The following is an 18,944-nucleotide window of genomic DNA, read 5'->3' on the forward strand; positions in this document are numbered from 1 at the left end:
AGAATAGAATAGAATAGAATAGAATAGAATAGAATAGAATAGAATAGCCAATACCCTTTCAAGGTATGAGCATCCTTCCTGAGGGAAGGCAGATGGCCTGGACTGGAGCTCTTCAGGTCGATAACCACCATGTTGGCTCCACAGCTTTGAAGCCTCTATCTCAAACCCAGTGATACCAGAGAAACTAGAATAGTCCGGCCTCTTCCTGTACCACAAGGACACGATCACTGCCACTATAAGTATCTGAGAAAAACAGAACAATGCAAAGTGTTGACTGGCTAAGAATAGTGCTTGGCTGTTTGTGTGTGTGTTTTTTGTTGTTGCTCAAATTTAATGACGTTCATGTTGTGGGTAATATTAGTTTGGGATTAGGAATTATACAATAGATTTGTTCAGTAAAACATGTGATTTAAGACTGGTTGGTATTTGATATGTTGGGCTTGGATCAGGTTTGAGTGTTTAGGTGGGTTTACCATGGCTGGCTGGATGAGGAAGATACAGGTGATCAGGGAGAAGAAAAGGGAGTGGATCCAGAGCAGGACGTTGCTGCTGGTGAACCTGAGACACACACAATTATAGTGAGATATATAGAATATATAATACATGTGATATGTTATATTACAGGACTGATATGGCATACTATATTATATTACACCATATCAATTAAGCATGATCTGCTCCACTGGCTTCACACTCAGGACCTCACACAGTTTCATGATGGCCCAGGACGTTATCTCATGCCCCCTACCTTATTGCCAGCAGTACAGAGAGCAGCAGGCAGCAGAGGGACAGCAGCAGACACAGTGCCCAGGCCAGGTGGAGACACCAGTGAGGTCTTGGTCTGACTCTTCTCCCTGACAGCAAACGCTTGCCGTCCTCAAAGTCAGAGTCTGATGAGCCTTTCATTTGGGCGACTGGATCCTTCACTAAATCCCCATTTGTCTCTAGATCTTTGTTCACCAGATCTTTCTGCGTTACTAGATTCAAATCCTTCCTATTTGTTGACAGAGCTTTCTGTGTTGCATTATTCCTGCTGCTCTGGCTTACCAGATCCCTATCTTTTCCCTGAGGTACTGGGTCAACATTGTTCCCCTCACTAATCAGATCTTGGAGAGCCGGTTCCCTATTGTCCTGGATCTCAGGAGTGTCCTCCATCCTGCTGACTAAATCTTTTTGGATGACAGGTTCTTCGCTTTTGTCTTTATTCACCAGATCCCCAGTGGACACTGAGAGCAGGTCTGCGCCCTACAGAAAACAAAATAGATGTAAGATGCCAGATAGGGATGAAGAAATGTTGTTAGAGAGCGGGACAGGGGCAGAGACACAATAAGAGATCCATAGATTTTTGTATATGGTGCAACCTGGTATTTCTTCCTCCAGGCTTCCTGCGCCCACTGCTGAAGACCGCTCCAAGAGAGATGGGACTCCAATATACTGTCATTCACTAACATGGCATCTGGAGAGGCATGACAAGCACAGAGATGATGAGGCAAGACAAGATGAAAAGATGCCAAATTGTATGAAAGAAGGAGAAAATGAACTTCTTCTATAAGGTTGACATTTTCATTCTCCCTTCTTGGGATAGAGGAGAAATTGTGTGCTGAAGCTCGACTCATTCCATGTCAGTCCAAATCTCACCTTCAAAAGACTCATTTTCAGGCTTTCTTTCCAGCTTCACTCCTGACCTCATCAGCTTGACCTCACGCAAACGGAACAGGAAGGATATCATCGTTGCCACGGGCAACACTGCCAGCACACTACACACGCCCGTCGTCACCGAAACAGCCGATACATCGATAAGGCCCAGCTCAAAAGCCAACTGCAATCAAGGGACCAGTAATCAATCAATGATGCTTTGTGGGCAGTGTGACGCAGAACTGTGCACAGATAAACGCAGTACTTTGAGGCTAACTGGGTGCCAAGCAGCTAACATGCACAATAGTTGACCTACCTGGTCCTCCATCTGTGATATGAGTAGTGTGTTGACACATATGTACCCCAACAGCAGCAGCAGACAGACACTGAGCCGCTGAGTGTGTGTGAATGAGCTAGTGGAGGGGCGGCTGTACACAGACATCCAGAGATGGAAGTCAGCCAAGTAGTCAGATAGCTTGAGATACAGCAACTGCAGGTGGAGAAAAACACACAGGGTCATATTGTAGGTTACAAAGATTCAAATGCATGGTTTGTTTGTGTATGCATGTGTCTTACCTTGGAAAAGCCAATTCCCTGAGTGCAAACCCTGAGCCTTCTCTCCACCCGGCCGTCACTCTCGCTGACAGCCAACCAGCATTGACCGAGGAAGAGCCAAGCGCGTCCCATCACATGCCCTCCATTCACCTACATTCAAAGTAGAAAAACGATCAGTCCCCATAGAAAGTCCAAGCAAAAACCTCTGATTCTGTACTGAGATTTGTGAAGAAGTAGACTGGTATAGGAGGAAAGGAGACACACACACACACACACACACACACACACACACACACACACACACACACACACACGACACTTACCTCACACACCTCCACTTGTTTGAGGTACCAGTTTGGAGAGGGTCCAGAGTTGTCATGCCAGAGGTGAAGCCCCCACACCGGACCTAGGATGTCTGGTGCACTGGGGAGTCAGAACCAGACATTATCGTACATTAGGATTCCAAAGATTTCATCACTGACTACATTTATAAGCACACCTGTATAATTATTCAGAATCCTGATTAATAATCAAGACAAGTAGTAGTTGCAAGTAGTTTTCAACACAGATTACAGATCTTAACCTCAACATGAGAAATCCAAATAAAATTCAGCGCATATACAGATGAATGAACATCTTATGCTTTTCATTCTATAGTTTTTTTTCCGTTAGCTCCGTTTATATTGGGATACTTGTGATTAAGAATGAAGATACATAAAATAACTTAACATGATGAAAAATGCTCGAGCTCAACTCAATGCTAATAATATTACCTGAGTATAAATGTGTCTTGAGAGTTCCTCCTGAATAGAGTGCATTCTGGGACTTGTAGTTCTCTAGTCTGTGAGGACCCATCTTCCCCATATAGCACAATGTAAACCTGATAAACATACACAAATTAAACAAAGGTCAAGATGTAAAAAAAAAATAGTGGTCTTTGCTACTAGTTTGATTGAATCAGAAGCTGTGGGACCATTTACTGCTGAAATTCAGTTTTTACAATGTAGTCTTCACCAGCAGCATTAGCCAAGACTATAATTAATGTAAGACCTGAAATCATACAGTACATTATAAGGGTTATATTATAAAAAATAAAAATAAAAAAAACATTGTTTTTCACAGTCTAGTTCTATTGCCTACTTTTGCCAGCCTACTCAGTGTCCAGGGATTGTTGTTGGTGTTATATTTACACTTGTTATCAAAGAACATCTGTTGAATTCTCACAGAGCAGCTCAGTTGTTTGTGTATAAAGAAGGGAACTGAGGCTCGTTAGCGACATGATTTCTAGAGTTGATATTTCAGAATGAAGAGTGCTGTAGCTCTGCTGGTGCTGCTGCTCTGTCTGTGCAGGACGTGGGCTCCGACAGAGAGTAGAGGGGTCTCAGAGGATGACATCACACAACTGGGTGTCAGTGCAGGAGGACAGAGCGAGAGGACAGAGGCTGAGGCCCAGGGTATAGAGACAGCCCATGAGCAGAGCAGCAGCAGGCAGACGTTCTTCACCCCAGACATCTGGGCTGAGCTGAAGGAGCTGAGAGACATGGTGGTCGAACAGAGGGTGGAGCTGAGGAACAGCAAGAGCAAGATGGAGAAACTGGAGCAAGAGAACACAGGTAATGCAAGTGTTGCAAATCACACTGACAAACAAGAGATTAATATGTGATCAAGGGGAAAACGGTCTGTCTGAAAACACCCAACTAAACCTACTTCACACAAATAATATTCAAATGTGTTTAGATCTGGAAGGCAGAGTGCGTGTCAGTGAGATGGATGTGGAAGACCTCAAGAGGAAGAATGCAGGTATGCATAAACCATTACTTACCTCCTGCGACTAAAAATGAATTATTCTGTTTGCACTGAGAATTAGGGGTATACGAAAATATTGATAGACTTGAGTATCGCAATATTATGTTTTGTGACACTGTATTGATTCTCAAAAACAAAAATATGTTAATGAATAGTCTACATGCAAGATTCATGGCAGTTGTTTAAACCCCCAACCACTATATAGCAGTGTTGTATCTTCAGTCGTTAAGACTCTTCCACTTTTTTTTAACTCAGATTTTATGCATATGGTGGTGGCTTTATACTATGATAGTTTTTCCTAAAATTAGATTTAAAAAAAATCACAATATACTGTATCTCTCCTTCCTTACAGTATCGAGATATGCATCATATAGATTGGCAGATTCTTGCCAATACACAGTCCTACCGAGGATGACAGTGGCTAACCGAGGAGCATTGAGTGCAACAGGATGTAGATGACATCAACATCTATGAAATTAAATGAGGGAGAAGTGTTTGACATTATGCAGCTGTGATTTAAATGGAATGAAATGCCTGATGGCTGTTAGCAGCCACGCAGCTGCAGTGTAGTGAGGCTCTACTGTAGCCTATGAGGACCCTTCAATACTGACATCACACTCAAGTTCAGCAAAGTCTTCACCAACATCGGCCAGGCCTACAACCCGACTACAGGTCAGAGATGCTCACAGGTCATTTTTTGTCAAGTCTCAATGCTTTGAGGGGCAAGTCCAAGTCAAGTCTCAAGTCTTTGGTCACAAGTCCAAGTCAAGTTTCAAGGCTTTGAGGGGAAAGTCCAAGTCAAGTCTCAAGTCTTTGGGCACAAGTCCAAGTCAAGTCTCAAGTCTTTGGTCACAAGTCCAAGTCAAGTCTCAATGCTTTGAGGGGCAAGTCCAAGTCAAGTCTCAAGTCTTTGAGGGGCAAGTCTAAGTCAAGTCTCAAGTCTTTGGTCACAAGTCCAAGTCACCGTTTACTTGCAACGGTGATGAACTGTAGAAACTGAATTGCCCCCCGGGGATAAATAAAGTTTTCTCAACTCAACTCAACTCAACTCAACTCAACTCAACTCAACTCAACTCAACTCAAGTCTCAAGTCTTTGGTCACAAGTCCAAGTCAAGTCTCAATGCTTTGAGGGGCAAGTCCAAGTCAAGTCTCAAGTCTTTGAGGGGCAAGTCCAAGTCGAGTCTCAAGTCTTTGGTCACAAGTCCAAGTCAAGTCTCAAGTCTTTGGTCACAAGTCCAAGTCAAGTCTCAAGTATTTGAGGGGCAAGTCCAAGTCAAGTCTCAAGTCTTTGGTCACAAGTCCAAGTCAAGACTCAAGTCTTTGGTCACAAGTCCAAGTCAAGTCTCAAGTCGTTGGTCACAAGTCCAAGTCAAGTCTCAAGTCTTTGGTCACAAGTCCAAGTCAAGTCTCAAGTCGTTGGTCACAAGTCCAAGTCAAGTCTCAAGTCTTTGGTCACAAGTCCAAGTCAAGTCTCAAGTATTTGAGGGGCAAGTCCAAGTCAAGTCTCAAGTCTTTGAGGGGCAAGTCCAAGTCAAGTCTCAAGTCTTTGGTCACAAGTCCAAGTCAAGTCTCAAGTCTTTGGTCACAAGTCCAAGTCAAGTATCAAGTCTTTGGTCACAAGTCCAAGTCAAGTTTCAAGTCTTTGGGCACAAGTCCAAGTCAAGTCTCAAGTCTTTGGTCACAAGTCCAAGTCAAGTCTCAATGCTTTGAGGGGCAAGTCCAAGTCAAGTCTCAAGTCTTTGAGGGGCAAGTCCAAGTCAAGTCTCAAGTCTTTGGTCACAAGTCCAAGTCAAGTCTCAAGTATTTGGTCATAAGTCCAAGTCAAGTCTCGAGTATTTGAGGGGCAAACCAAGTCAAGTCTCAAGTCTTTGGTCACAAGTCCAAGTCAAGTCTCAAGTCTTTGGTCACAAGTCCAAGTCAAGTCTCAAGTATTTGGTCACAAGTCCAAGTCAAGTCTCAAGTCTTTGGTCACAAGTCCAAGTCAAGTCTCAAGTATTTGGTCACAAGTCCAAGTCAAGTCTCAAGTCTTTGGTCACAAGTCCAAGTCAAGTCTCAAGTCTTTGGTCACAAGTCCAAGTCAAGTCTCAAGTCTTTTGACTTTGAAGTATTTGAGGGGCAAGTCCAAGTCAAGTCTCAAGTCTTTGAGGGGCAAGTCCAAGTCAAGTCTCAAGTGTTTGAGGGGCAAGTCCAAGTCAAGTCTCAAGTCTTTGGTCACAAGTCCAAGTCAAGTCTCAAGTCTTTGGTCACAAGTCCAAGTCAAGTCTCAAGTCTTTGGTCACAAGTCCAAGTCAAGTCTCAAGTCTTTTGAGGATGAGTCTCAAGTCAAGTCTCAAGTCTTTGGTCACAAGTCCAAATCAAGTCTCAAGTCTTTGGTCACAAGTCCAAGTCAAGTCTCAAGTCTTTGGTCACAAGTCCAAGTCTCAAGTCTTTTGAGGACGAGTCTCAAGTCAAGTCTCAAGTCACTGTGTGTGTGACTTAAGTGCGACTCAAGTCCAAGTCTCAAGTCCAAGTCCCCATCTCTGCTACAGGTAGCCTACTGACCTCTCACCTACACACACTAGCAACTTAGGATTCTTCAGTGAAGTCAATATGTGACTCAGTGACTGTGATGGGCTTTGCTTTGTGCTTAAAGTCATTTGTGGAATGTCTGTTTTGCATTGTTTGCATGTTTTGGATGTTTTACAGCCGCTGGCCACAAAGGGGCGTGGCAATGGCATGTCTTAATCACAAAAAGGTGCAACTTCCGCACAGATTCATGTAACACCATGAAACTTTGTAGAAGTTTGGTCATGGGCCAAGGACGAACGAACTGATTAACTTTCCACAGCCACTGGCCAAAAGGGGGTGTGGTAACAGGTGTGGCCATTCTGGCCAATCACAAAAAGGCACCGAACTTCCAAATGGATTCATGACGCCACGAAACATTGTAGAAAGGTTGGAGGAGGTATGTCTCTACCGAGTGCCCTCTAGTCTAGTTTATTATGTTAACCCCACCCCCACCCCCTCAGTAACACTACATTATGGTTTGCTAGTTAATGTTTAATTATGTTAATGAATCCTTGATTAATCAGTATTGATATAGCTACTCACCACCTCTTAAGTCACTATGAAGTGATTAAGCACTAATGAATTAATGAAGACAACAGCAAAATTGTTAATTGACACAATCACAGTTTATGCATGTGTTTATTGTATCCTGTATTCTGGCTCCCCCGTCTTTAAAATATATATTTGTATGGCTGATAACAGATTTTGTGGGTGAGTATGGTTGGCTAATCAAACAATCTGTTTTCGGGCTCCTCTCACTGATGTTCTCCTCTGTAGGCATCTTCACAGCCCCAGTCAGAGGAGTCTACTACATCAGATTCACAGCCTGGGAGGAACGCACGTCGATATCTATCGGTGCTAATCTCTATCACAATGACAAGAGGATGACGTGGAACTCCCATTACAATGGCGAGATTGAACGCGTGAACATGTCTAACACACTGGCCCTGGAGCTGCAGGAAGGGGATGTAGTCTACATGCTCCTCCCCTCAGGCCATGGTATCTGGGATGATGCCTATAATCGAACCACCTTTAGCGGCTTTCTGCTCTTCCCTTTTTGAGGGAAACAACACTGTTGGCTCTCAGATGCCAACAGTTAATTTGCTAAACGTTTCAACTCAATAAAGCATTTAACAAGTCCAAATTAGACCAAGAAAGAGATTACACACCCTGACATAATAGAACACAACCATATTATTTCCCCTATTCTGTTTGTAACGATCTTTTTCAGTTTCATTTGAAGAAAAAAATTGATTTATTGTCTATGGGAAAATAAATTGCGGAAGAAAATCTCTAGTACAGTGCTGAAGCAGGAAGTGACGTTCACTTTGCCTCTCTATTGAAAGTCTTACCTTGGCGCTCATGTGGGCTGCGGAGCAGAGGCCGGTGTGGATGGTGACAACATAGAGGTATGGGTCAGATGGAGAGTTGTCAGAAAGGTAGTGGACCCTCCGACTCTTCTCTGAGACCACATCAGCTTTCTTACATGCTGCCAAGCCCAGGGTGTACAGGCACACACACAACAGCAACACAGCAGCCACTGTCACATCACTGACCACACTGAAGTCACATGGAGGGACAGACAGTGTGAGAGGAAGCTGTGTTAGGCATTTCATCTCCATTCTCACTAACAAAAGCCACAACAAACAGGCAACAATGAACATTGATAGAAAGAATAGAACCCGCACACACTTATGCTCCAAAGATGAATACTTCAGATCATCATCAGAAGATGACCTGATGAAGAGCTGAGGCTCGAAACGTTGTCTTAGTAAAGCATTCAACTTTGGAGCATAAAAGTGTGTGCGGGTTCTATTTTTTCTATTGTGATTTCTATCTAACCCAGCACCCCTCAAAGTGATGTGTGTATTTTTTCCACATTTTATGAAACAATGAACATTGAAAGGCATGTTGTTAACATGTATTTGCGGTTTGTGTTTGTGTTGTATTGAAGCCTGCATGCGCACTAAAAGCAAAAATGTTGACAGTAAATGTATATTGATTTATATTGATGAGGATGAGGTCACCTTAGGAACTGGTCCAGATCGGCTGCTTCATGGCTGCTCTGGATCTGATGCTGCACCACAGTCAGTGGCCTCAACTGGTTACAACTGAACAACAACAAATAACACGAGTGAAGGAGTGATTCCGTTATGTAATGCATAGGTTTAGCTGTGTGTGTGTGTGTGTGTGTGTGTGAGAGAGTGAGTGAGTGAGTGAGTGAGTGAGTGAGTGAGTGTGTGTGTGTGTGTGTGTGTGTGTGCGTGCGTGCGTGCGTGCGTGCGTGCGTGCGTGTGTGTGTGTGTAGTTTATTAGGATGCCCATTAGCTGCAACAAATGCTACAGCTATTCTTACTGGGGTCTGACGTGTGTGTGAGAGAGTGCCTGCATGTGTATTGTTATTATTTTTGTGTGACTGCATGTGTGTATGCCCACACACACGTAACGTAACACATGTCTTACCTGCAGTTGACAGCAGTGGTTGTCTTTCCTTGCTGTGTTGCACAGCCGTGGGGTGTCCACGCCCCCTGGTGGGCATCCCAGGACAAACACAGGCTGCTCTGCAGTGTGACGCTGTAGCTCACCTGGCTACTCAGGTACTTGTGTCTGGGAGGCTTCCCATAGTCAGCGTTCAGCAGGGCCAGGTAACCCACACCTACTGCTATTTTTCGCATTTAATGAAAGAACACGCCAATGAAAGTGCATAATAATAATTAAAGAAAAATCGGAGACACTCATCACACTAACTAAGCATTCTGTTATGTTGAATAATAATCTGCTACTCTAATATGATCACAAGATGTTTTTACGTGACCTTTCTGTTTCACAAAAACAGAGTAAATGAGAATTTAGTCATTTAATGGTTAGCATAATACAAAATCATCATCTCCTGTGGTGACAGGTGTCTCTGAAATTCTTCTTCTGCATTGTACATCGCAAAAACCTAATTTAGTAGTTTTAGTATGTATTAAGAAAACAACAACAACAACAAAATATGAAAGATCTTTGTGGATGATGATCTTCATAGATTTGAGCAGCAGATGAAAAGAGCAGGAGAGAGTAAAAGAGGGCAGAAAACTGAAAGACTAGAAGGAGAACGGAGAGTTTCTTACTATTGAGGTAGGAGGGAGGCAGAGTGAGTTTTGTGGTGTTGGTGTCCCAATGATGAATCGTGTGCAGATGGTACAGGCTAGGAGTCGGCCTCTCCAACATCCTGGCACAACAAAGATACACACAGGTAAGACCATTCTCTGTATTACTCCATGGCTTTCCCTATTGACTTTGATGAATTAACAAATGACTATTATCACAACATACTGTATAACCTTACCGTTGATGGTGGTTGTGTTGCTGCTAGGTGTTGCTTTAAATACTGTAAGATTATGGCTATGAACCAACACACATCACTGTGAGTCTACCTGAAGAGCAGCATGATGGGAAACGTCTTGTTGGGCGGCTGCGTGAACGCCACACTCAGCTGGATGGCCTGCTGCAAGTGCTGCTGGGTAATGTTGAGGCTGTGGTAGTTGACCTGGCTGCGCAGGAGGATGTACTCTCTCACAGAGCTCTTCTACAGCAGAGATGTCATTGCGCTTACTCATTCATGAATCACAAACTCAAAAGTCATAAAATGTTTTGAATAAGATAACAATTTACATTTTCTGATATCACCGGTCACCTACTTGCGTGGAAGTATGTGTTGTAGTAGAGTTGAACAAAACCGGTTTATGCTAGTAATAAACATAATTTATAATGTCTACAGTATATCTGTTCAGGTATCAACAGAGTTGACTTGACCATGGCCAGTCAATCCACAACAAAGAAAAACTAGAACGACCGCAAGGTGGACTTATGCCTCCGCCATTAGTTCATTCTGGGGTCCAAATCGCCATTTGAGGCAAATTGGAAGAGATTCCGTCAAGGCGCTCCTGTGATGTTGTGTTACAGAGCTTGGAAATTGGGTGTGTGAGAGGTCACAGTGACCTTGAACTTTGACCACCAAAATGTAATCAGTTCATCCTTGAGTCCAAGTCAGTGTTTGAGACAAGTTTGATTAAATTCCGTCAAGGCATTCCTGAGATATCGCGTTAACAAGCTTGAAAATGGCGTTCGAGAGCTCACCTTGACCTTTGACCACCAAAGTCTAATCAGATCATCCTTGAGTCTAAGGCGATGTTTGAGGCAAATTTGATGAAAGTCCGCCAAGGCATTTGTGAGATATCGCGTTAACAAGCTGGAAAATGGCGTTTGAGAGGTCACAGTGACCATGACCTTTGACCAGCAAAATTTAATCAGTTCATCCTTGAGTCCAAGTCGATGTTTGAGACAAGTTTGATTAAATTCCGTCAAGGCATTCCTGAGATATCACGTTAACAAGCTTGAAAATGGCGTTCGAGAGGTGACAGTGACCTTGACCTTTGACTTTTGACCACCAAAATGTAATCAGTTCATCCTTGAGTCTAAGTAGATGTTTGAGGCAAATTTGATGAAATTCCGTCAAGGTATTCATGAGATATCGCGTTAACAAGCTGGAAAATGGCGTTTGAGAGGTCACAGTGACCTTGACCTTTGACCACCAAAATGTAATAAGTTCATCCTTGAGTCCAAGTCGATGTTTGAGACAAGTTTGATTAAATTCCGTCAAGGCATTCCTGAGATATCGTGTTAACAAGCTTGAAAATGACATTCGAGAGGTCACAGTGACCTTGAACTTTGACCTTTGACCACCAAAATCTAATCAGTTCATCCTTGAGTCCAAGTCGATGTTTGAGACAAGTTTGATTAAATTCCGTCAAGGCATTCCTGAGATATCGCGTTAACAAGCTTGAAAATGGCGTTCGAGAGGTCACAGTGACCTTGAACTTTGACCTTTGACCACCAAAATCTAATCAAATCATCCTTGAGTCTAAGTCGATGTTTGAGGCAAATTTGATGAAATTCCGTCCAGGTGTTCCTCAGATATCGCGTTAACAAACATCGTACGGACGGACGTACGGCCGTACGGACGGACGGCCGTACGGACGGACGGCCATACGGACGGACAACCCGGATCCATAATGCCTCCGCCTGGCTATCGCCGGCGGAGGCATAAAAACAGACAAGAGATGAGAAGAACTGTAATCAACTGTCTAATCAGGTAGTGACGCACATTTCTGGGGGGTTGTTTGAACTCGATGTTGATTGGCTGAAGGAGGGAGTGGAGTGGGATCTTTCTCCTAGTGCTGCACGTGTAGAAACTCAGGTCAACCACTGGCCCGCTCAGCTGGAAAAACAAGAGGAAAATGAGAATGATGCCTTGCCTTGTTGAGTCACTAACTTCCCACTGCCTCCTGTCTCACCTGAGCAGGAGCGCTGGCCCAGGAGTACGGGCTCTGGGTGAACTCGGTCAGCAGGCTGAGCACACAGGGTCCATCCTCAGAAACAAACACAAGCTGGTTCAGGGACTCAGGCAGGTAGATGGTGGCTGAGCTGCTGCTGCTGATGATGGTGGTGGTGGTGGTGGGGGTTTGGTGTCTGTATGAGGCGTGCAGGGCCATGAGACTGGTGCCGACGCTGTGCTGCTGGGTCTTGCTGAGCAGGATGTACTTCTGAAATAGAGACGGCGGATTTCAGAGAGACATAAATAAGGGGCATGACTGTTGGTGTGAGCGGACATGTTTACAAGTTTGATTTCTCTCACCAAAACCAGGTCGGCAGCAATCCGCAGGCTCTTAGTTACAAGTTGCACGACTTGCTCTGTAGAAAACGCCTTTCCCTGTTTGATGCTTTCACCGTTAGACGAGCCAGAGAGGAGATAATTGGCCGTGATGTCATCAGTGTTGGCCGTTTCTGGCGTGAGGTCATCAGCAGTGGCAGTGGCCTGGAGGCTGTACGAGAGCAGTGTGAGCAGTGTGTGGACTGTCCTCTGGTCCAGGCAATACAGGACCAGGACACCGGACTCAAACCGCTCTGAGATGTCCTGAATGTGAGCCGTCACGTGCGCGGCACTCACTAATGTGACCTAAAAAGGGTTAAGAAAGTAATAAATAATCAATCAATCAAGCCAGCCAGCATCATCTTCCAACAGGCAATTCAACAACTACAATCGATCCAATAATAGGCCGATGCTTCCCTGATTACAGTATGTATGTTCATCCCTTCCTCCATCCTTCCTTTTTAAAGGGACAGCTCACCCTAAAATCCAAAATACATATTTTCCCTCTCACCTGCAGTGCTATTTATCCATCTATATTGTTTTGGGATAGTTGCCTGAGTTTTGGAGATATCAGCCGCAGAGATGTCTGTCCCCCCGCTTGGCCGCTCTGATCACAATCTGGTCTACCTCAGATCCAGCTATACCCCGTTGGTAAAACAACTTCCTGGGACCTCCAGGACAGTGAGGGTATGGTCAGATGAAGGAATGGAGGCTCTTAGAGCCTGTTTTGAGGTGACAGACTGGCAGGCACTCTGTGACCCACATGGCGAGGATATTGACGGGCTCACAGAGTGCATTACTGACTAACTTCTGTGTGGACTGCAACATACCCACAAAGGAAATAAAATGCTAGCCTAACAACAAGCCGTGCGTAACTAAAGACATCAAGGCCATCCTGAACGCCAAGAAAAGAGCATTTAGGTCGGGGGATACAGACAGGATCAGAGCCATCCAGGGGGAGTTGAAAGTGAGCATTAGAGTGGCAAAGGAGGGCTACAGGTCGAAGCTAGAGTCGAAGCTCCGTGAGAACAATATGAGAGAGGTGTGGAGGGGTGTGAAAGCCATCACTGGCTTCAATCGAGCTGGTGGCAGGGGGGTGGAGGGGGGGGGGTTGATCGGGCCAACAAATTCAATCTGTTCTTCAATAGATTTGATACAGCTGGCCCGGGGGCCCCCTCCCCCGACTCTCCTGTCTGCAGCATTCAAACAGCAGCCCCCACCACACGGCTCTCCCCCCCCTCCCTCTGGCTCTGGCTGATGGCCCTCCAGATGACCCACAGGACGTATCACCTTCCCCTCCCCCTCATCCCCCAGGCCATACCCTGTCACCCAGAGCAAAGGCTACACCCCCCCCCCCCCCAAAGGGCTTCAGAGCTGATGATGCCACCCCCCCCCCCCCCCCCGCCACCCACGCTGACCATCACAGCGGACCCCAGGTGAGGAATCAGCTTATGAGACTACACACTAGGAAAGCAGATGGCGTCAGCCCCATGGTGCTCAAAGCCTGTGCCCCCCAGCGGTGATGTGGAAGATGTCCTGTATCGTTCCTGTACCTAAAAAGCCAAGACCCAGTGGCTCCAACGACTACAGGCCGGTAGCTCTGACGTCCCACATCATGAAGACCCTGGAGTAACTCGTCCTGGAGCAGCTCAGGCCTATGGTCAAACCATCCCTTGACCCCTCCAGTTCGCCTACCAGCCCCTACTGGGAGTGGAGGACGCTGTCATCTACCTGACCAAACACGCCTACGCCCACCTTGACAACCCGGCTAGCACTGTGAGAGTCATGTTCTTCGACTTCTCCAGTGCTTTCAACACCATCAGGCCGGCTCTACTGGGTGAGAAGCTGACGGCGATGCGGGTGGATGCCCCCCTGGTGGCCTGGATTGTGGACTACCTGTCTGGCAGACCACAGTATGTGCGCCTGCAGAACTGTGCGTCAGACAGAGTGGTCAGCAATATGGGAGCACCACAGGGGACGGTCTTCTCTCCCTTCTTCTTCACCATCTACACCACGGACTTCACCTACCAGACAGAGTCTTGCCACCTTCAGAAGTTCTCTGACGACTCTGCGATAGTGGGATGTATCAAAGATGGCGACGAAGATGAGTATCGGGATGTGGTGGCCAACTTTGTCACATGGTGTCACATGGGGTCAGTGTTGACATAGTGGAGGATTACAAGTACCTTGGAGTGTACATTGACAATAAACTAGACTGGGCTAAGAACTCTGATGCACTCTACAAGAAGGGGCAAAGCCGTCTCTACTTTCTGAGACAGCTGAGGTCCTTCAACGTCTGCCGGACCATGCTGTGGATGTTCTATGAGTCGGTAGTGGCTAGTGCCTTCCTGTATGCTATTGTGTGCTGGGGCAGCAGGCTGAAGGCAGCGGACGCCAACAGACTCAACAAACTGATCCGTAAGGCCAGGGACATTGTGGGGCTGGATCTGGGCTCTCTGACTGCGGTGTCGGAGAAGAGAACGTTGTCCAGGCTACGCTCCATCATGAGCAATGACTCGCACCCACTCCATGGCGTGCTAGTCAAACACAGGAGCACGTTCAGTGAGAGACTGATCCCACCTAGATGCAATACGGAGAGGCACAGGAAATCATTCCTGCCTGTGGCCATCGGTCTATTTAATGCCTCTCTTAAAAGGGCACCTCGGAGACGCTCAGTCTCCCTGAGACTGAGCCAGCCGATAGGTTAACTGTGCCTGGCTGAGCCACGTGTAACGTATAGGGCAAGCCGACTTAATATAAGTCCAGTGTGCAATAAAGGTAATTGGCACGTAATGTATACAGTACTTACTCTACTTATTTTGCTTGCTTTAGACGTATTCTACTTATTTTGCTTATTTTTGCTCCTATCGCCTTTTACTACTGTTTATTCTATGCTATGTTGTGTTCTTATTCTGCTTATTTTGCTTACTATCGCATTTACTACTGTTTATTTTATGCTGTGTGTGTTCTGTGAGCGAGCTACTGTAACCTGTCCCAATTTCCCCCCGGGGATCATTAAAGTCTTTCTGATTCTCTTCAATACAATGGAACTGGATGGCACTCGGCTTGTGGTGCTCGAAGCACCAAAACAATACATTTGAAAAACTCAACAGCAATGTCTCTTTCCAGAAATCATGACCCGGTTACTCAAAATAATGCACAGACTTTGTTGTGAGCAGTTTCATGTAGGAACTATTTTCTTTTGCAGTCTCATGTAGGAACTAGCTAGCAGCTAGCGGCTGTAGTTCGGTCAAAAGAAAATAGTTCCTCCATGAAACTGCTCATAACAAGGTCTGTGGATTGTCTTGAGTAACGGGGTCATGATTTCTGGAAAGAGACATTGCTGTTGAGTTTTTCAAATGTATTTCTTTGGCACTTTGAGCACCACAAGCCGAGTGCCATCCAGTTCCATTGTATTGGAGAGAAGGCAGAAACTCTGCGGCCGATATCTCCAAAACTCAGGCAACTAACATAAAATGATATAGATGGATAAATAGCACTACAGGTGAGAGGGAATATATGTATTTTGGATTTTAGGGTGAGCTGTCCCTTTAACTAATCAACCACATATCAGTTACTGTCTCCATTGACATGATGTGACAACACAGAGAGTGTGAGAGTCACCTACCTGATGGGTGACTTGTAGGAGGTCTTTGAGAATGTAGATATTGTCTGTCATTGATGCCTGCCAACAAATTACACATGATCGAAATGTTGTAAAAGGTGGAGTTTAAAAAGTAAAGGTTTTTAAATCCGGCTGTGTGTGTGAGAACGAGGGAGAGATATTCTGAGAAAACACATTTTCATACTTTGAACATAATCCAACAATTGCAGGTTGTGCGTTACTTCAGTTCATCTTTTCTTTTTTACTTAAATTTTTTATTGATTTATGCACATTTAGTCACATACAAAACAAACAATAAACAAACAAAAAACGAGCGTTGGGTGTGTCATTGTTACATGATTACATTCTGTGGTTCATACTACTTCAGCTCTTCTTTCAGGGGTTAGGGTGGTGTCTCTGTGAGGAGGGGTTTCCTTGTAAGTTGTCCATTTGTCCCATTTTATTTCAAATTGTGTCTTTTGAATTCTCAGGATGTGTGTAAGTCTTTCCATTTCGAAAATCTCCTCTACTATTTCCGTCCAATGAATCTGGGTGGGTGGTTCTTCCTTGTGATTGCCTTCTTGGTTGCTGCTAGCAAAACTTTAACCAAATACTGATCCTCCCGCTGTACATTTTCGTTGGTTAAGTTACTTAGATAAAGCACCTCACACATGTTAGGTACCTCGTATCCCAATATTGCTTTCAATTCCACCCATATTTCTTCCCAATATTTCCTAATTTTCTTACATTCCCAGAAAACATGAGCGTGATCTACATTTCTCTCCCCACAAAGCCTCCAACACGTATGAGGTGCTTCAGAAAATTTACTTTTTGTCTTGGGAGTAATAAAGAACCTCATGATATTTTTCCAGCAAAACTCCACATCCTGGAGCTGGTGGTCGTTTGCTGTACACAACATATATTATACCAATCATCTTCAGTTATTTCTAATTTACATTCCTTTATCCATCTATCTCTAGATGAGTAGAGGATCCTCTACTCATCATCAAGCCCTGATACAGCACCAATATCACTCTGCTTGTGTTATTCTTATAGGCATTACCCTGAGCCCCAATCACTCCGCTTATCTGTTCCGGAAGGTCTGGTTTTATTTCCTTATTGAAGAAGTCTCTGACCTGCAAGTACCGTACCTAAACAAATCTTGCTTCTCCAGGTCAAATTCATTCTTCAAGTCCCGAAAACTTTTAATTTCTTTTTTATCTATTATTGTGATTATTGCCGTAATGCCCTTGTTTGCCCATTGTACAAAACTGATGTCAAGGGTCCCGGGTTTGAATTTGGGATTATGAGTCAACCAGCTCAGTAGTTTGACCTCCCTCCCCAGATTGTATTTTCTGACCACTATAAACCAGGTTCTCAGAGTAAACACAGTGATTGGGTCTAGCTCTTTCTCCTTCTCTTTAAACAAATTTCTATTTGCTATCATGTTTTGAACTTGACTCCCCTCCTTTCCTAATTCAATCTCTTTCCATCTTGTGATGCACTTTTTGTCACACCAACAAACCAGAGGCCGGATCTGTGCAGCATAATAATATTCTAGAAGGTTCGGTAAGGCTAGTCCTCCTTTGTCTTTGGGAAGTTGAAGTGTCTTATACTTAATTCTTGGTTTCAATCCCCCCCAGATAAACCTAGAGATTTTCTTGTCCCAATCCTGAAATTGTAGTTGGGGAATTTCCACCGGTAGGGATTGAAACAGGTACAGAATTCTCGGTAGCACATTCATTTTTATGATTTCTATTCTGGAACTAAAGTCTACTTCAGTTCATCTTTAACTAGTAAACTGTATGTGTGCATACCTGGTCACTGATCTCAAGCTCGCACGCTGTGGGAATGAGCACATTGCGTGTGTGTGTCTGTGCACGCGTGTTGGCACTGACGTCCATGCTGAGTCTGTTTAGGACGCCGGAGAGCAGACTGATGTAGTTACGAATCTCCACACTGTTTCCGAGCCGCACCAGAGCCGACAGGTTCCTTAGACCTGACTCCGAGCTAGAGAGAGAGAGAGAGAGAGAGCGAGAGAGAGAGAGAGAGAGAGAGAGCCGAACAACATGTACACATTACAACAGTTAGCACAATGTAGCAGACCTGCAAAGTATTTTTTATACCTACTGTATGTATGTAAACGCCTGTATGACTGGGGTTAAGACAATACAAGAAGTTACAAAAAGATTAGACAATTTGATTGTCAAAGTGTGATTGACCAAGTATCTCTCAGGTGAATTGTTGTATAGAACCTCCTTGCTCAAATAAGGTGCGGTATTATTTGCAAGTACAATTCAAGTAGGCTCTGTAGTGTGGTACAATGGTGCTTGGTGTGTCTTACAGTTCCAGATCAGGGTCGAGGCAGGAAGGAGTGTTTCTGAGGAAGCTTGGTAGGACTCGGACAGTGACAGGACAGGGTTTAGTGGCCGTTCCAAACCTGCTGCTCCTGATCTCTGTGTATATGATTACTATGGGGACAATGACAATAGATCAAGGACTCAATCAACCAACCAATCAATCAATCAATCAATCAATCAATCAATGCATCACTTTTACAGAGAACTTTGTGGAATAAACTGCCATGATGATGCAACTTTGTGTTTGTTGTGCACGCGCGCGCACTTCAGATAACATTCCAATAAAGATTATTGAAAAAAATATTGAAAGGTGTGTGTGTGTGTGTGTGTGTGTGTGAGAGAGAGAGAGAGTGCGCGCGTGCGTGCATGTGTGTGAGAGAGAGAGAGTGCGCGCGTGCGTGCATGTGAATGTATACCTTTATAGTCATCACTGGGGTCACCAGAAGGAAGGTTGAAGTAGTATTGGAAGTCTCTCCCTTGGTACAGTGTCCTGCGGGTGGTGTCTCCTACACTGAAGCTGTACTCATACAGTAAGTCCTGTTCAGAGCATGCAATCACAATAACAATCACAGAGAGAGAGAGAGAGAGAGAGAGAGAGAGAGAGAGAGAGAGAGAGAGAGAGAGAGAGAGAGAGAGAGAGAGAGAAAGAGAGAGAGAGGGAGAGAGAGAGAGAGAGAGAGAGAGAGAGAGAACGGTGGGGGATTGGCATTTTAGGTTCTTAACTTGAGAGCATAGCATGAG

General features: G+C 44.7%; 1 protein-coding gene across 1 annotated transcript in view; it reads right to left on the reverse strand.

Moving 5' to 3' along the window:
* The window catches only part of pkd1l1 (polycystin 1 like 1, transient receptor potential channel interacting), a gene marked incomplete at both ends in the record, with an annotated part of 49,581 nt that overhangs the window by 8,545 nt on the left and 22,092 nt on the right, over positions 1 to 18,944 (reverse strand). Inside the window, 19 exons of the mRNA XM_083663037.1 lie at positions 55 to 243; positions 474 to 558; positions 749 to 1,245; positions 1,362 to 1,456; positions 1,639 to 1,819; positions 1,952 to 2,125; positions 2,212 to 2,340; positions 2,514 to 2,613; positions 2,964 to 3,070; positions 7,897 to 8,104; positions 8,572 to 8,655; positions 9,008 to 9,206; positions 9,658 to 9,758; positions 9,964 to 10,115; positions 11,884 to 12,132; positions 12,225 to 12,545; positions 17,661 to 17,853; positions 18,188 to 18,314; positions 18,620 to 18,740. Coding sequence (XP_083519163.1) covers positions 55 to 243; positions 474 to 558; positions 749 to 1,245; positions 1,362 to 1,456; positions 1,639 to 1,819; positions 1,952 to 2,125; positions 2,212 to 2,340; positions 2,514 to 2,613; positions 2,964 to 3,070; positions 7,897 to 8,104; positions 8,572 to 8,655; positions 9,008 to 9,206; positions 9,658 to 9,758; positions 9,964 to 10,115; positions 11,884 to 12,132; positions 12,225 to 12,545; positions 17,661 to 17,853; positions 18,188 to 18,314; positions 18,620 to 18,740 — 3,312 coding nt within the window. The remainder of the gene's footprint in view (positions 1 to 54; positions 244 to 473; positions 559 to 748; positions 1,246 to 1,361; positions 1,457 to 1,638; positions 1,820 to 1,951; positions 2,126 to 2,211; positions 2,341 to 2,513; positions 2,614 to 2,963; positions 3,071 to 7,896; positions 8,105 to 8,571; positions 8,656 to 9,007; positions 9,207 to 9,657; positions 9,759 to 9,963; positions 10,116 to 11,883; positions 12,133 to 12,224; positions 12,546 to 17,660; positions 17,854 to 18,187; positions 18,315 to 18,619; positions 18,741 to 18,944) is intronic.

Source organism: Poromitra crassiceps, assembly GCF_964638095.1.
Source record: "Poromitra crassiceps genome assembly, chromosome: 2".
Lineage (NCBI taxonomy): Eukaryota > Metazoa > Chordata > Actinopteri > Beryciformes > Melamphaidae > Poromitra > Poromitra crassiceps.